Here is an 18,928-nt window from a genome sequence, read left to right as displayed (position 1 = left end):
GCTTAGTTAACATTGTAAGATACATTGCAAGACTAAGTTAGTCTTACCATAAATCTAAAGACAAATTATTGCATAAACTAACAACATTTATCAGTGGTCCTTCATTAGTGGTCCACACGTGAATAACGCAATTGAAAAAATAAATATTGGAACACAAGCTCTACTTCAGATGTGTGTAAATGCATTTCATTCATAAACGGAGCGATGGGTGTAAGATTGAAGAGCTTCTGGTCAATGATTTGAGGACGGGTTAATATATTCACCAGCTGTTAACCACTTGTGAAGCTGTGATGGTGGCTGCTTGGGTCACAGCTTTATGGGAATCGATTACTAGCAATTAATATTCAGTTGATTGCTTTTAATGTCCTAATTATTATTAGACAGGTATTTTTGTAAATTTAGAGCCTATTTATATAACCCTGTTGTGACTTGTGTGTTACTTAGGTGGGGAGGGAGTGAGATGTAGAGGGGATGGTGGTTGTATTCACCTTGTTGTGCTTGCGGGGGTTGAGCTCAGCTCTTTGGTCCCGCCTCTCAACTGGCAATCAACTGTTACTAACTACTATTTTTCTCCCCACACCACACACACACACACACACACACACCCAGGAAGCAGCCCGTGACAGCTGACTAACTCCCAGGTACCTATTTAAGGCTAGGTAACAGGGGCATTAGGGTGAAAGAAACTCTGTCCATTGTTTCTCGCCCTCGCCCGGAATCGAACCCGAGACCACAGGATCACGCGTCCTGTCCGCTCAGCCACCGGTGTGTGTGTGTGTGTGTGTGTGTGTGTGTGTGTGTGTGTGTGTGTGTGTGTGTGTGTGTGTGTGTGTGTGTGTGTGGTGTGGTTGCTCCCTCCTGGCGGTGGCAAGGCGTGCAACCCACGTGGTTGTCTCTCTTCTGCTCGGCATCACATGATCTCCCGGCCTCTGGCAGTCGTCATTGCATGTTGCTATCCCTCCGTGACAATGGGTGTTGCTTGCAGTAACCGCGCCGCTCCGGATGACTGGACGGAAGCGAGGAGATGTCATGCCTTACGCCGAGAGGAGCAAGCAAGGCTTCCTCCCCCGAGAGAAAATAATGGACTGGGCCACCACCACCACTACCACCACCACCACCACCACCACCACCACCACCACGCCGTGCTTCAGTGTTGTCCGCGCCGCCGTAGTGAGTGGACCTGTGCGCGGCTCAGCAACGTCTCTGTCTGCGTGGCTGGCTGGGCTCAGCTTTATGCTGGTGCTGTCTATAAATGGTTCCCCTGGCACTGTGTAGGCAACACAGGAGGAGTGCCTTCATCCTGTAGTGAGCAGTGTTTAGTGTAGTGATGGTGAAGGGATAGTGTATATTGGCCATGTACGATTGTGCGAGTGGCGGAGTTCCCCTTAACGCCGCGTCGAAACCCCGCGACGACGCTCAACGGCAGGTTATCCGGAGCCACGTCTTGGCTACGGCCCTTCAGGAGAACGTCCAAGCCCTCGACCTCAACATGAACTCGGGATACTCGCTCTACTCCCAGGTAGGCAGAGTCATCATCAGCTGAGGGAGGCTGCACGCGGCTCTCTCACCACCACCACCACCAGCATCTTGCTCCCATCTCCCGCCACCTCTCACTGCAACTCTTTATTATTATTATTATTTACCAGCGTGCAATTATTTTTTTAATGCATTTTTATTAACTCGTTCAATCTGAGGATAAACGTTGTTGTAAATGTAATAAAAAAGAGGGGTTATAGTCTGTTTGTTTACGTTGGGGTGGAAAGGGCGACTCGCGCCAAGTGCAGAAAGAGGTAAACAAAGTACGCTTGCCGGGGGGAGGGGGGGTGATGGGGGAGAAGGGGGGGTAGACTACGCCCCCCCCCTTCCCCCTACCCCCCGTCACAACACCCTCAACTTTCACACCCCTTTTGCCTTTATCTCAAGACATCCTCGGCCCCTTCTTCATAACGTTATGGCGGCGTGTGTATTACACTATCTTAGATACTTGTAGTATCTAAGCTACTTCCCCCTTTCTCCCCCCCCCCCCCCGGGCTTTCCTGTTGCCTGATCTTGCTCAAGTTTTACGGTTGGGTGTTAATGTTTTTTTTTTTTTTGCCTGACACGTTGCTAAGGTTGAATTAATTTCTCACTCTTAAATTGATTTACATAACATTAGCCGTTGAGGCTGGGGTTTAAGACCCGTGTTTGGTAAATGGTTAAAGGCTGCTTGGAGGAGGGGCGGCCAGTCGCGCCTCGGAGGAAATACTTGACATTCTCACAAGCCTGGGTTTGTTTTTAGCCCTGTTCACTCCATGCACAAGTTTTAACCTAGTATTTTTATTTTTTTATTTTTTGATACTATGGGTCAGTGTTCAATATGAAGTAGTCTACAGATGATTTATATATATATTTATTTATTTATTTATTGCCCACACACACACACAAAACTAGGTGAATACACACACACTATATATATATATATATATATATATATATATATATATATATATATATATATATATATATATATATATATATATATAGAATACAAATAAAATAAAATTTTAGTAAACAAGCAGATAGGAATTGTGAAGAAGTGCACCGTCATAGTGCACAGGTTGAACTTTTTCCAGTCTATCTTCCCCACCGGCTCACAGTTTTTGGAGCTTACACTCACTCCCTCACACACACACACACACACACACACACACACACACACACACACACACACACACACACACACACACACACCACACACACACACACACACACCACACACACACACACACACACACACACACACACAAACACACACACACACAAACACACACACACACAAACACACACACACACACACACACACACACACACACACACAAACACACACAAACACACACAAACACATACACAAACACACACAAACACACACAAACACATACACAAACACACACACACACACACACACACACACACACACACACACACACACACACACACACACACACACACACACACACACCTCTCAGGCACTTGCACTCAAGCTGCTGCTGTTGTTGTTTAAGATTGGCTACCTGGAACAAAATGGTCCAAGTAGCACGGGCTATGGTGAGCCCGTAGAGCACTCAAGCGTGTGGTAAATGTTTATAGCACTGAGTGTGTTTAGAGCCGTGAATGTCATATTAGTGAACACTTAAAGAATACCCTGTTCCTTATACAAGAACCAACAGTCTTCTAAGTCGTCTATCTTTTAATAAGAATAGACTTAATTATTTACATTTTTAATTTGTGTTCGTGAATGTTTGTGTATATATATATTTAAATATATTAATAAATCCAAGTCCAACAGTGACTGGATTTATTAATCCAGTCACTATTAAAGCGTGAGGTCGCTGGTACCTGTAACTTACATTAAAGAAAGATGCTGATGCAACGTGAATTATTTATTTGCAGCTATGAAATAGAAGTATAATCTAACTAGGTAAAAAAAATTGTTTTGCAATTGCAAGGTGATGTCATGAAATACGATGAACTTTGTTGTCATTTACGATTTGGGAAATGTTTGTGTGTGTTTGTTTTGTAGTGAGTAAGTGCTTGGTAGGGAGTGATTTTCATGTGGCTGATAGTGATGTTGATGTGGTATAGAAGGGACCTATTGGGGGGAAGCGCCAAGCCATTGCGACTATAGCACTGGATGTGGTTGAGTGATGTTTATATGGTAGAGTGAGATGTTTGTGGTAGTGTGTGATGTTTATGTGGTATAATGTGATGTTGATGTGGTAGAATGTGATGTTGATGTGGTAGAATGTGATGTTTATGTGGTAGAGAGTGATAATGTTGACGTGTGTAGCACGTGGAGGGATGAATGTGGTGTGCGGTAAATACGTGGTGGCGGGGTGGGGGGGGGGGGTTGGGGGGGTCAGGGAGCAACTTGTTGCTGCCACTAGATGCCATCGTCGCCGTCTGCCCGGTGCCATCGCTCACGGTTGTTATATGGCACCCAGAGACTCCCCAGGCACGATAAAGTGCGGGATTGGGAACGGTTAACAGCAGGGAGGCTACGGGGAGGGGGTGCTTGTGGGGCTCACCATAGCCTGTGCTGCTTGGAACTTTTTGTTCCTGGTAGCGAATCTTCATCATCATCCTCATCATCATGTGCTAAGAGTGCTTTGTTAGTGTTTTCTGTGATGCCGTTAGTAGGGGTAACAGGCATTTACCCAAAGTTCATTGACCTTATTTTTTTTTTCTAATTTTGTGTAAAACTGAACTGCATTGTATGGAGGCCACTTGTGCATATTTGTTTAATGAGGCTTTTTATATATTATTCAGTGAATAATGTATAATGTTAGGCCTAGTGAGTCAGATGGTTATACAGTATTGTGTTCATTAGCTGCCTGCAAATAATAACGTGATGACAAATGTAAAGAAACCTTTTGATTATATATATATATATATATATATATATATATATATAATATTATTATTATTATACACACACGCACATTCCATTCTTATATGTGTGGGAATTAATATTACATGTGGAAAGTCCGTATTTAACCGCAGCTATAATTTAAAAGCTAAAATGCTTGTGTGAAATATTAACGTTTATGAAGCATATGTTCTGAGTTAATCTTTGATTACGTTTGTCCTGACAACACATTAACCAAGTTCGTTTATTCCATTGATTTTTGTTATAGAACTTATGCTATTTAACAGTTCTATTAAATATAACATATGGATATTTTATCAGTTGAATCACTAATTCAATATTTCAATATTTCTAATTTATCACTATTTCTTATACTCGCTGGGAGGATGTTGAACAACCGTGAACCTCTGATGTTTATACGATGTTCTCTGATTGTGCCTATGGCACCCCTGCTCTTCACTGGTTCTGTTCTGCATTTTCTTTGCAATTGCATCGAGGATGTAAATTTATTTCATTGTGTAATGCAATTAATGTATGCATACATCGAGGTTGTAAAGTTTGGTGTGGATACTGAGTGAATCAGTTTACCAGACCTTAGTCAAGGTCGCATCCTCGACTTGCATTGAATTATTTTATATATTTTTTGGGGGGTGGGGGGTTGACTGCTATTGGGTGGAATCTCGTTCAATACTACATTGATGTCTGTAATGTTATTATTGATGAAATGTGGTAATAGGACATAGTTTTACTATGTAGTAATAGGATAGTAATAGTAACTGGAGTAATAGGACTACAGTTTTAAGTGGTACTATACGTTTAAGTCATTGCCATGTTACAGTGTCTTAAAGTTTAGTACCAATGATTCAAATGGTCGAGATGTAACTTCTGTGATTTGTGTGTGTGTATTTTAAGGTATATTCCTTTTGCATATCTGCTGGTGGATACCTGGTTGATGGGGTTCTGGGAGTTTTTCTACTCCCCAAGCCCTGCCCGAGGCCAGGCTTGACTTGTGAGAGCTTGATCCACTAGGCTGTTGCTTGCAACGGCCCGCAGGCCCACATACCCACCATAGCATGGTTGGTCCGGAACTTGAAGAAAATTACTGTATCTAGTTTTCTCTTGAAGATGTCCACGGTTGCTCCGGCAATATTTTTTATAGTCGCTGGGAAGGTGTTGAACAACCGCGGACCTCTGATGTTTATACAGTGTTACTGATTGTGCCTATGGCATCTCTGCTCTTCACTGGTTCTATTTTGCATTTTCTTCTATATCGTTCACTCCAGTATGTTATTTTACTGTGTAGATTTGGTACTTGGCCCTCCAGTATTTCCCACGTGTATATTATTTGACCTCTCTTTCGTCTCCTTTGCATGTTACATTGCACATACAAATAAATCACAATTGCGTGATGCATCAAATGAACAAATCCACAAGGGATGGGATTGCTCCCGGACGTAGGTTCGAATCCTCGTCACGGCCCTTGTGAATTTGTTCATGTTACATTGTTCTGACTATTGTGTTTGTTTTGGTTTGGTGTTGGGCCATCAACCTCTAGAAGGTTATTAGGGCCACGCAAATGTTTACTGACCAGCCAGGATGTATATTTTAGTCCTAAACATTGTCCAGGACTAAGGAATACTTGAATGTGTGTACACCGATAACGGGAGGGGGGGGGGAGGTACACCTATCTGTGTGAGTCTCAGACCACGGAGGAAAATTGAAACAGGAATTTCCTTAAGTTTCCTTTCAATTTTCCTCCATGGTGTGACACTGTCACATTTTTAATCACGTGTTTATTTTCGTGATATACACACCTATCTGTGTGTACATTCCTGTACGAGTATTGGTTTAAAAGAGGTTGGCGTACGGGATCTATAAGGTATCATCTCATTCCCAGAAAGTTGACGGTTTATTGTTCTGGTGTAGGTTACCTGAGGTGGAAATACTGTAGGTCTTCAGGGGTGGTCAAGTACTAATTGTTTATTTTAATAATACATTTCTCCCATTTAGGCTGATTTTATAAATTTTTTGGTATGTAATCGGGCTATTTTCTTGCCTTAAGTTATTGTAATTAAGTTTATGACGTTCAAGAGTTGTGGGTTACTTATAAGTCTGATATATTTGAGAGAAGATGCTGTATAAGAGTAAATTAGACTTTGTCTAGCATACATAACTTACGATGTGACACTAAAATATACAATATTTTACACACACACCCTTGAGGTGGTTCTTAGGGTCAATGTCCGATCCGATCTCGGACCAGGTTGGAGATCGGATCCACCAGGCTGTTTGACGTTGCTGCTCCCAGTATCTAACAAGAGCCAGAGTGTTTTTTTGATAGTCTAAGCGTGACAGTTGGATGTATGAACCAACGTGTTGACCCTGTTGAAGGATAGGGTTTGGGTCTGACACTAGCCCCAAAACGACAGTTTTAGGGCGGGCAGGGGTGGGTCTGATACTAGTCCCTAGCCCCAAAACGACAATTTTAGGACCTTGCGAGGCCTTCGGAGAACTCACCTAATTGTGCTTGCGGGGGTTGAGCTCTGGCTCTTTGGTCCCGCCTCTCAACCGTCAACCAACAGTGTGTAAGAGGAGTTGGGCGACACGCCAGGGCATTAAGTCTGTGACCATACAATAGTGAGCCAATTCCGTGGAGGCTACGAGGGGTCAGTAATCTCCATGGCAGTCACCATGCTGACGGCACCGTTAGGGATTTGTGTCAGTTGAGAGTTTTCGTGCTTGTTGTGACGTCCGTTCGTAAGCGGTAGGTTGGATTATTAATTATTTGATTTGTATTGCCTTCTGTTTCTCTCCTCCCCCCCTCCCCACACTGTCTAAATGTTGGCACATGTGCAGAAGTTACACTATGGGTGAAACCTCTCCAGCAAGCATCAAGACTTGTTCTCACATGCGTACACACACAACACACACACACACACACACACACACACACACACACACACACACACACACACACACACACGCACGCACGCACGCACACGTTGTCTTAATCTAAGAGCCCAACATCAACATCAGCCATCAGTGCATGGGTCTTGTCTCGTTCAAGGAGCGTAGTGTTATCGTTGTTCCTTCTAAAACACCATCATCCTAGCGCTTATTCTTGCCACGGCGCTAACATTTATAGTGTCAATTAACCTCTTACCAGGCATAAGATGCCATAAGGATCCCTCTGGTATAGATAATAGCTGTTAGCGGAGGGTGAAATCGATAAGATTATCATACAGATGTGAGCCATAACAGTATTTATTGACTCCACAGTGGCCTTTGTTCGTCGTGAGAGCGATGAGCAGAGTGCTTATGCCACGAGGAAGAGAAGAAGTCACGAACGACGGCTGGACATGGAGGGTTAGTGAGGATGGGAAAGTGAGGGAGGGGGAGATGGATTGATTTTAGGATCGTAACTTCAGCCTTAGTGTGAGCAAACTGTCCCTCAAATTTAGAGTATTGGGGTGATGAGGCTTTCAGTATTAGGGCTTAGGGCACACCCTAAATGCTTTATATATATATATATATATATATATATATATATATATATATATATATATATATATATATATATATATAATATCTAACTATATATGTATATAATATATAGTTTTCTCGGTATTAGGGCACACCCTAAAATGCTCTCGTGCGTGTGTGTGTGTGTGTGTGTGTGTGTGTGTGTGTGTGTGTGTAACTTTCAGATGGTAACCAGCTCGTGGTAAAGATATCCCAACTCTTACCGAGTCTCTCAGGTCTTGTGGACACTCGAGATAACTGTCTAGATATCGAACGCTTGACTCTTGCTTCTCTTACTCGCACCGTACAGTAAAATCTGTAATACAAAGTTTATACCACGCAAAACTTTGTATTGTGTGGCGGGTGTGTTGAGGTGTTCTTATTTTTATCGTCAGACGGCCTTTAATCTTGAATATTTTAAGGCTTATAAGACAAGCGTCGACGTGAAGTGAACTTTGTTATCTCTAACAAAGTAATAGATTGTTAAAGAGGCCCATAACTACACGAGCATGTGTGCTCTCAGTTCAATATTTTGATGTCCTTAACTTTATTTTGATGTCCCTGACTTTATTTTGATGTCCCTGACTTTATTTTGATGTCCCTGACTTTATTTTGATGTCCCTGACTTTATTTTGATGTCCCTGACTTTATTTTGATGTCCCTGACTTTATTTTGATGTCCCTAACTTTATTTTGATGTCCCTGACTTTATTTTGATGTCCCTAACTTTATTTTGATGTCCCTGACTTTATTTTGATGTCCCTAACTTTATTTTGATGTCCCTAACTTTATTTTGATGTCCCTAACTTTATTTTGATGTCCCTAACTTTATTTTGATGTCCCTGACTTTATAAGCAACAGTTAGCATTCTTTTCTAGCATTATCTAAATCTAAACGACAGTAATAAGTAGTTAAGTTTGTCTTCCTGTGTTCTCTAAGTTCGCGGGTTATTTCCCGTTGATGGTTAGGCTCAGTGCCACTTAAGTTGAGTTGAAAAATCTTAAGTTGAAAGTTGAGACTCTGATATGCCAAATTGTGTAGGCCTACTGTAGGGTATCCTTTGTCTTCCCTTACCTTGACAGGTTGTGGACTCTGGGGAGACATCCTAAATAATTAATCCATTGGTATCTTTATATTATATGGACAAATATATCCATTGCGGTAGTGAATGTTGCAAAATACAATGAAGATGTGGTGCAAAATGAGCCAAGAACGGGTAAAGCACTACTGCTGCTTCTCGTCTGAGACATTGTGCACTCTCCTCGCTCAAGGAAGATGTGAGAAAATCCGTAGGAGCCATGATGGGGATTCGAACCTGTGTGCTGGATATTCCTCGGCAGAATATGCCTCAGTGGAAGCCTCGGGAATCCTCGTAGATTCAGTAGAACCCTAGGTTGCAATCCTAGTGACCATGTCGTGGCCTGGTTGTCTGGGGCGTGTGCCTGGGAATAGCCAGCACATAGGTTCGAATCCTCACCACGGTTCCTACGGATGTTCTCATTGATGCATCACGTTAGTGTGATTTTTGTCTATGATACTGTATATACGGACCACTAAAACAAAGTACTGGGTGCGCCTGGGTCAAGCCATTACGACTATATAGCACTTGGAGAAGGGGTCAGGATAATGATTTGGGATGGGACGGGGGAAAGGGAGTGGCGCCCATGCACTTGGACGATCGGGGATTGAATCCCGACCTGTATGAAGCGAGGCCGTCGCTCTACCGTCCACTCAAAGTGGTTGGATGGTTAGTGAGAGTCAAAGTCTCGAAACTGTGTATAGGTAAACACAGGTGTTGGATGTTTGTGTGGGGAAGCGTGCCCGCTATCGTCGTTCTATGCAATCCTGCGGTCATTATCGGGCCGACTTGAAGACGCCCGTGCCGGTTATCTGTAGATAGCGTGGTTGGAGTGGTGGTGGTGTACGCGTGCCCGCACTGATAACGTTTGGACAAGCACTCCAAGACGACGTGGACCTCAGCTGCTCATCAACTAACTCAAGGACTCGCCCGGCCGCAGTGGTGTATTCCCTCCAGATACACCACCACCGCCCTTGTTGTTGTTGTTTCAGATTTAGCTACTCAGAACGAAGTGTCCATGTAGCACGGGCTATGGTGAGCCCGTAAGCAACACCACCACCACCGCTCGTGTTCTTATTTATACCCTTTTTAAGCGTCTGACAATCGTTCAGGCGAATGTCTCGGAGGCTTCTCCTATAGACTTTGACAATCCCAGGACAAACAAGGAGCTGCAAGAACTTTTGTAATTACCCGATAGGTTCTTTGCCCGTTTTTATGTCGGAAACTCTAGCTACAGTTTTAGGACATCTCGGCTTTAAACTCTCAGGCCAACCACATTTCTGCTTCTGGCTACTTTGCTTTAAACCAGTCGGTTTCTTAAACCAAGTCACAATGCCCCAAGTCTAAATTTGTGTCTAGAATTATGTGGCCGCTCCGTCCTCTCACAGACCACATGCTTCCACCTTTTCTCGGTAATGTTAGAATCCTGGAAACCGAGACATAAATGTGCCAGAGATGGAGGACAGATGGGGTGCATTACCACATAGGGAGATGTTAGGGACTAAGGGGGAGACATTTTTCTTAACCCAGCTTCGACGAAATGCATGTTTGAAAAGTCTCTTAGTCTCAGTATCTTTACTTTTTAACGCCGTAAACATTGTTTCCCCTACTCGATAGGTTACTGGAAATTATTTTTTACTTGATATAGATTTTGTTTAAAACCATAGTTATTTATTTATTTACTTTCGTCCATATGTATATTTATCTTTATTCTGCTTTACTTCCTATTCCTTTACCCCCCCAGTCAAGTCTTCCTTTTCATCCACCACTTCGCCCGTCTTGCGCTCTCCTCCTCCTCCTCCTGCACCTACTTCACTTATTGTCCTTCTCCCCTCCCATTTCTCGGGAATGGCGGAGTCTAATGGCAACCGATTAAGTTTCCAACGGTCGTTCAGGTTTCACGGCTCCACTTCCTCGGCCAAGGACGGCTTCAACTCTTGCAAGCTCTCGTATCGCGTCGCTGCTGGAAAAGGATTTTATACTGACATTTAATTTTTTACTTTCGTCCTTACGGCTCCTCCGGGAAATAGCTTGGGGGGAGGAAATATAAAGTAAACTAGGAATAGGAATGTGTACTCAGCGAGGGTGAGTGCATGTGAAGTTGAGATGCTGTTGGATGTGAATATATCTTATTGACAATGGCTGTGCCACCACTATGAGGCAGTGCTGAGTCACTGGGGGTGGTGGTAGTGGTAGTGGTGGTAGCTGTGTGGTAGCAGGCAGCAGAAGCAAAAGCGACAGCAGAATCAGGGGACTCGGTAGCGCTGCGTGGCGGTTTAAACCTTGCCTCCCCCCGGCCCGGCCCGGCCCGGCCCTTTGTACACAACAATACGGCAGCTGCGTCCGAGGCCGCCCAAACCTAGCCGGGACGAGTGGTGGCTAGAGCGTCTCCAGCATCCCCGGTCGCAGACACACTGTTAAAATTCACCACCAGATACTGCTTGTAGAGTTGATGGTGGCGCACCGCCACACGCTAATACCGCACTCCCATCATGGCGCTTGCTATTGGTGCCCCTCTCTCTCTCCCTCGCTCTCTCTGGGGGCCGGGCACACGGGGGCCATCATGGTGTATTATTGAAGGCTCCTTCCTGCTCTGAGGCTCTACAGGAGGACGTGTTGTAAGGCTTGAGGTGATGACGCTACAGGTAATAGATGACTGGCTCCGTGCTGTTGCTTTTTGGCTGCTCTTGACAAAAGTTGCTTACCAAGCGCTCATGGTTGGGGTAGTACATAGACGCACACGCACACGCGCGCGCGTGTACTGCATATTCCGTCGTCTCGTTAGCCCTCATTTTTTGGGGAGTATATGTAAGTAGGTAACATGGTGTACAGAGTACCACCTCTGGTGTTGATTGCTTGTTAAATCATTTTTTTTATTGCTAATGTTCGTGTTGCAGGTACTTCCCCCCCCCTCCCCCCTCTATATATCACTCACTCACTCACACACATTTATATATATATTTATATATCCTACTCTCGCTTTCTATGACAGAACAAGGAGGGGGGGGGGTGAGGTGGTTGGCAACCATTAGATCCTGGCCCGCGCAGGTTAGGGTTTGAGTGCTTATATAACAGGTAGTGACAGTGCCGTGTTGAACCCCAGCATGTGGCACCAGAGTGCCTCGTGGTGACCCCGGCGACCTCTCGGGTGCCGCTCCGTTAACAGTGAACAAATCCACAAGGGCCGTGACGAGGATTCGAACCTGCGTCCGAGAGCATCCCAGACGCTGCCTTAATCCGTTAAGTGTTTGTTAGCAGCCTAACAGTTAACAGCGTAAGAGAAACTTGAACCTAGCCAACCCACCTAACCTATCGAGGCCGATGCTTAGGAAACATAAGGACTGGACGGCAGAGCGACGGTCTCGCTTCATGCAGGTCGGCGTTCAATCCCCCGACCATCCAATTGCTTGGGCACCATTCCTTTCCCCCCGTCCCATCCCAAATGCTTATCCTGACCCCTTTCCCAGTGCTATATAGTCGCAATGGCTTGGCGTGTTCTCCTGATAGTTACCTTCCTGTCGTGTCCCGTGACGTCACGCTCCACAGCTCTCGTCAAATGTACAAGCCTTATAATTTTTTTCTCCTTGACCGGGAGGGTTGTGTGGGCAAAAGTTTCAGTTTTGACGCGTATGGGATTTCAGGTTAGTGTTGGAGGGTGTTTGGGGGTCGCTTCTGAAGGGGATGTTGAGCTAGAGTGACGCCTAACATCTAGCTTTTATGAATGTACTCACCTAGTTGTGTTTGCGGGGGTTGAGCTCTGGCTCTTTGGTCCCGCCTCCTGGTCCCCCCGCTCTTTGGTCCCACCCTTGGTACCAATGTGTTGGTACCCAAATGAAATGATGGGAATGTGTGTGTATTATACGTTATCTTTGTGAGTTTGAGAGTTGTGTGGTAAGGAAGGTATGTTAGGTTATCTCAAGATAACTCAAGTTGTGTGTGTCTGGGGTGACGGTAGTGTGTGGTGGGGGCTTGTACAGGCTGATCCTCTTCCTTCCTGGTGAACACTCCCTCCCTCCTTCCCTCCCCCCTCCCTTCCCTCTACTTAAAAATTACTTTGTGGAGGTGATGATTGCTCGTCACCCTCCTCTTCCCTCTCACTCCTTATTCCCCCTTTCCTCTCTAACTCCTCCTCTTCCGCTCTTCTGTTCTTCGGGAACTCTTCCTCCGTCTCTCGCATACCCAGTGACCGATTTCCCCTCCTTCTCTTGGTGACCCCCCCCCACCCCATTTCTCCCCCCCCCCCCCCCCCCCGCCTTCTCTCCCAACCCTCCGTCACCCCCTCTCACCCTTCTCTCTCAAATCCCCCCCCCCCCACCTTACCCTTCATTCCGTGCCCTCCCTCTCCCTTTACCCTCAACTCCAAGCCCTTCCATTACCCCTTTTCTCCTAGCCCTTTCCTTCGCCCCCCCTTCTCTCACAGCACTCCCGTCACCTCCTCCCCCTTCTCACCCCTTCCGTCCCAGCCCTCCCGTCCCCAGCAGTTTTTTGTCCTCATTTTCAGCGTTAGACCTTTTAGGTTTTTCTGAGCTCTCCCTTCTTTCTCCGCCATGATGTAGGAGTTGGACAGAACGCCTACGGATTACTGTTTTTTGCCAGTGGCGGAGCTGAGGGGCTGGAGAGACATGAGTTACCTGTCAGCGGTGGGTGTGCAGGGGAGAATAAGTGGGAGTTGGTGGAGTGAGAGGAAGCCAGTGGGAGGAGGTGTTGTGGAGGCCAGTGGGAGGAGGTGTTGTGGAGGCCAGTGGGAGGAGGTGTTGTGGAGGCCAGTGGGAGGAGGTGTTGTGGAGGCCAGTGGGAGGAGGTGTTGTGGAAGCCAGTGGGAGGAGGTGTTGTGGAGGCCAGTGGGAGGAGGTGTTGTGGAGGCCAGTGGGGGGAGGTGTTGTGGAGGCCAGTGGGAGGAGGTGCTGTGGAGGCCAGTGGGAGGAGGTGCTGTAAAGGCATTACCAGCACACTGGAGGGATCAGAGAGGACGGGTCTGCAACCCGTCCTCTTTCACTACGCTGCGTTTTTGTTTTCAGGGAGTCGACCAAACCGTTGAAAAAAACGCGACTAATTAGAGCAAATGAGAGCACCGTTATATCCCTGCTTTCTATGCTTCGGTTCCTTCATTTCTGGTTAGATGAAACACTTGCATATTTTTTTTTTTTAACGGAGTGGCAAATCGACAGAACTAGGGGAACAGCGAGGCATTTTTTGTGACATTATGTGGGAGGCAGTGGGGCATTATACAATAGTGGCGTCTATTGGTTTAGGGAGCGGGTAGATAGGCCTAATGATGGGGTGTGAAGTTTGTTGCGTGTGGGCTTATTACACGGCGTGTGAGCGAGACTTTTAAGTCTGTTGGGCAGACTTTGGATTCCATTATAAGACTCTGTGGTCAAGTTGTGTGTGGCATTATAAAATTTGGGTATAGTTTAGGTGTCGTTATAAGACTTGGGTTGACTTTAGGTGTCATTATAAGACTTATATAGGGTTTAGGTGCTGTAGAAGATTCTGTGTAGTTTAGGTACTATATTTGGGCCGGGCTTGGGGAGTAGAACAACTCCCAGAACCCCATCAAGCAGATATTATAAGACTTGTACAGGGTCTAGATGTCATTATAAGCTCCGTTCGGAGCATGTGATGGCTTTATAAATAAACCTCGTGTCAGATGAGCACATTATATTCTCGCGTGTAATCAAGGATGTGCAGGGCATCATATGCTTCATGAATAGGCTATGCTGTGTTATCACATACAGCATGCATGGCAATAATACCTTCCGTGGCATCATCAACATCGGAGTGAGGCAGTTGATGACTGCATTAGGCTGTGGTACTCGACGTGATGCGTTACACGACTGTTAGTCCAAAAGCCTAGTTTTTGTGGCATAAGTCGTGTGCTCTTTTTTTGTTCCGTACTTCGAAAGTACAGCAACATTGTTAATGTAATTAGAGACTTTAAGTGGGCGGAGTACCATTATATGACGTGAGATAGAGGTGGATGGTATTAGCTTAGCTTAGCTTAGGCAATATCTGGGATGGCGTAGTGTGGGTGGCATTGTAATTCTCTGAGGCGGGTGTTAGGATGATTCTCTGGGGAGGGTCTGGCCATAGCATTATGATTCTCTGGGGAGGGTCTGGCTATCATTATGATTCTCTGGGGAGGTTCTGGCCATAGCATTATGATTCTCTGTGGGAGGGTCTGTCCATAGCATTATGATTCTCTGGGGAGGATCTGGCTAGCATTATGATTATCTGGGGAGGATCTGGCCAGCATTATGATTCTCTGGGGAGGATCTGGCTAGCATTATGATTCTCTGGGGAGGATCTGGCCAGCATTATGATTCTCTGGGGAGGATCTGGCTAGCATTATGATTCTCTGGGGAGGGTCTGGCCATAGCATTATGATTCTCTGGGGAGGGTCTGGCTAGCATTATGATTCTCTGGGGAGGGTCTGGCTAGCATTATGATTCTCTGGGGAGGGTCTGGCTAGCATTATGATTCTCTGGGGAGGGTCTGGCTAGCATTATGATTCTCTGGGGAGGGTCTGGCCATAGCATTATGATTCTCTGGGGAGGGTCTGGCCATAGCATTATGATTCTCTGGGGAGGGTCTGGCTAGCATTATGATTCTCTGGGGAGGGTCTGGCTAGCATTATGATTCTCTGGGGGAGGGTCTGACGAGCATTATGATTCTCTTGGGAGGGTCTGGCCATAGCATTATGATTCTCTGGGGAGGGTCTGGCCATAGCATTATGATTCTCTGGGGAGGGTCTGGCTAGCATTATGATTCTCTGGGGAGGGTCTGGCTAGCATTATGATTCTCTGGGGGAGGGTCTGACGAGCATTATGATTCTCTGGGGAGGGTCTGGCTAGCATTATGATTCTCTGGGGAGGATCTGGCTAGCATTATGATTCTCTGGGGAGGGTCTGGCTAGCATTATGATTCTCTGGGGAGGATCTGGCTAGCATTATGATTCTCTGGGGAGGGTCTGGCCAGCATCATGATTCTCTGGGGAGGATCTGGCCAGCATTATGATTCTCTGGGGAGGGTCTGGCCAGCATCATGATTCTCTGGGGAGGATCTGGCCAGCATTATGATTCTCTGGGGAGGGTTTGTCCATAGCATTATGATTCTCTGGAGAGGATCTAGCTAGCATCATGATTCTCTGGAGAGGATCTAGCTAGCATCATGATTCTCTGTGGGAGGGTTTGTCCATAGCATTATGATTATCTGGGGGAGGATCTGGCCAGCATCATGATTCTCTGGGGAGGGTCTGGCCATAGCATCATGATTCTCTGGGGAGGGATCTGACCAGCATTATGAGTGTGTGGGGGCGGGGTGTGAGCGTGGCCGTGCTTGAGGCGGCCTGCGGGCGTGTAGCGAAGTGAGAAGCGTGACCCACATCCGCCGGGGCGTCCTGCGTGCCAGTGGAGCGAGGAGCAACTCGCTCGGTTCCGCCTCGCTGCTGACTCCCTATCTCACCCCCTCCTTCCCCTCCTCCTCCCTCTTGACCACGGCACTCGCCACTGCCTTCTCCCTGGCACCGGGTCGCGCCTGACACTCTACCTCCTACCCATGCACTTCCTCTACCTGCTAGCCCTCTCATAGGCACCTAGCTTCTACCTCCTAGCCATACACCCAGCCTCTGCCTCCTAATTGTACACCTTGCTGCTGCTTCCTAGCCATACACCCTACTCTTCTAGCTCTGCCTTTCAATCGTATATTGTGCTACTGACCCAGTGTCAGAGCCTTACCCACTACTACCCCAACCTAGCCTACCCAAGGCTAGGGTCTAATCGGTATCGCTTGCCTACCGAACCCCACGCTACGGTAGCCTAGGATAAGCTTACAGGTCTACACTCTTCACTCACAGGCTTCAGTCACTGTCCCAACAACTTCACGATGAATGTAGGTAATACAAGAACACATGAATGACAATGCCACGGATCTTTCAAAGGTGTTTAACAGACTTAATAAAATTGTAGTAAATCAAACAAAATCAGGGCCTGTAAAAAATTTCCACACACAATTGCTCTTAACTAATCCTGGGCAGAAAAGTCAGTCGCCCTTTGTGACAGATAAACGGCATGTGGTTCTTCACTGATATTTTGCTGTATATTACTGAATGTGATTTATGTACTTGTAAAGGGCTCATGACTCGAGCCGGGGCCGAAGATACGGTAGCAGAGTAAAACTCTTACAAGTTAAGCCTGGCCTCGGGCCGGGCTTGGGGAGTAGAAGAACTCCCAGAACCCCATCAACCAGGTATCAACCAGGAGTCTTATCAAGTTGCCAGTTGTATGAAATGAGCGTTTGTGTTAAGCGGAGGCTCAGCCGACGTGGTGACGTGGGCCAGAAGATATTCACAAGTGCCAAGATGATTTAATGGGTGAGATGAATTATGGGAAGACATTTGTGAGGTGGAGAGTAAGTCGGACACCAGAGTCGCTCTTCTCATAACTTAGGTTTCAGCGTCAAGCCTTTAAGCATAAATAGAGGGGCTCTGAGCAAATGAAGCTTGACTCGCTATTAAGTATCGATTCACCTGGTCTGATCGGCACGATGACGTCATTTCTTGCAGCGTTTGCGTTCGATTCCCGAAGGCCCTAGTGGTCAGGCCACCGTTCTTTTACTCCGTCCTTCCAAGAGCTATATATTGGCATAACACTTTCTCCTGATAATTATCAATCACTATTAAAGCAGGTGCCACCGCCATTACATCAGTAGAGGAACCCCCATCATCAAGTACTCGCGGTCAGCGGGTCTCTGTCGTCACACTTGATTTGATTGATCGATTGATAGAGATTAAGCCACCCAAAAGGTGACACGGGCATGAATAGCCCGTAAGTGGTGGCCCTTTTGAGCCATTACCAGTATCAAGAGCTGATACTGGAGATCTGTGGAGGTGCGACTGCACCCTGCCTGACGGGAGATGTCTCCCGTGCACCCTTGATTTCATTTCCCATGTTAGATAACTCTCAGCACCCTTGCCTCACACCCTCCCAGGGTGTAACTGATTCTCAGCACCCTTGCCTCACCCTCCCAGGACAACGTTGATCCCCACGCACCTTTGTATCCCCCCCCATCTCTCTCTCTCCCTCCCTCTCTCCCCCCCAATACACATTTGACCTACATGCATCCTTGCCTCCTCCCCCTCTCAGAATAGCTTTAATCTCCACTCATCCTAGGCTTCCTCCCAGGACAGCTTTGATCTCCACGTACCCTCCACCGCCCTCGTCAACCAACCTGCGCAAATTCATGATAGAGTTATGCTCGAGCAATCGCCAGTAAGCTCCACACGGTGGCCGTACGCCAGAATGCACGCTCGTCGTACGCCAGAATGCACGCTCGTCGTAGACATTTACTTCATCCGGCAACCATATCTTCTATAGCACTTAACCAAGGTGAGCCGGTCGGCCGAGCGGACAGCACACTGGACTTGTGATCCTGGGTTCGATCCCAGGCGCCGGCGAGAAACAATGGGCAGAGTTTCTTTCACCCTATGCCCCTGTTACCTAGCAGTAAAATAGGTATCTGGGTGTTAGTCAGCTGCTACGGGCTGCTTCCTGGGGGTGGTGGCCTGGTCGAGGACCGGGCCGAGGGGGCACTAAAAAGCCCCGAAATCATCTCAAGATAACCTCAAGATAAGGTCCTCCAGGAGATATGCACATTTGCAGGCGATGAGTCACAATAACGTGGGTAAAGTATGTTGACCAGACCACACACCAGAAGGTGGAAGGGACGACGACGTTTCGGTCCGTCCTGGACTATTCTCAAGTCAAAACGTCGTCGTCCCTTCACCTTCTAGTGTGTGGTCTGGGCAACGATATGCACATTGTTCCCCCCCGGCGCCCCCTGTTGCTTAAAGCTGTCCATTGAGGTTTACAAGGCAAACGGACGTCAATACTTGTTGCTGGGAAGGTGTAAGGATCTCTGGTATTG

The 18,928-nt window shown here is 46.5% G+C and overlaps 1 protein-coding gene across 2 annotated transcripts in view; it reads left to right on the top strand.

Moving 5' to 3' along the window:
* Positions 1-1,149: 1,149 nt before the first annotated feature.
* LOC123754014 (transcription factor 12) overlaps positions 1,150-18,928 on the top strand; it is a 380,851-nt gene continuing 363,072 nt past the window's right edge. For both annotated transcript variants that reach the window (XM_069306775.1, XM_045736117.2), the window contains exon 1: positions 1,150-1,519. In XM_069306775.1, coding sequence (XP_069162876.1) covers positions 1,355-1,519 — 165 coding nt within the window. In that variant the 5' untranslated portion in view covers positions 1,150-1,354. The remainder of the gene's footprint in view (positions 1,520-18,928) is intronic.

The sequence above is a fragment of the Procambarus clarkii genome, chromosome 6 (assembly GCF_040958095.1).
Source record: "Procambarus clarkii isolate CNS0578487 chromosome 6, FALCON_Pclarkii_2.0, whole genome shotgun sequence".
Lineage (NCBI taxonomy): Eukaryota > Metazoa > Arthropoda > Malacostraca > Decapoda > Cambaridae > Procambarus > Procambarus clarkii.
Note: the sequence above shows the minus strand (reverse complement) of the source record. Positions and strands in the feature narration are given on the sequence as shown.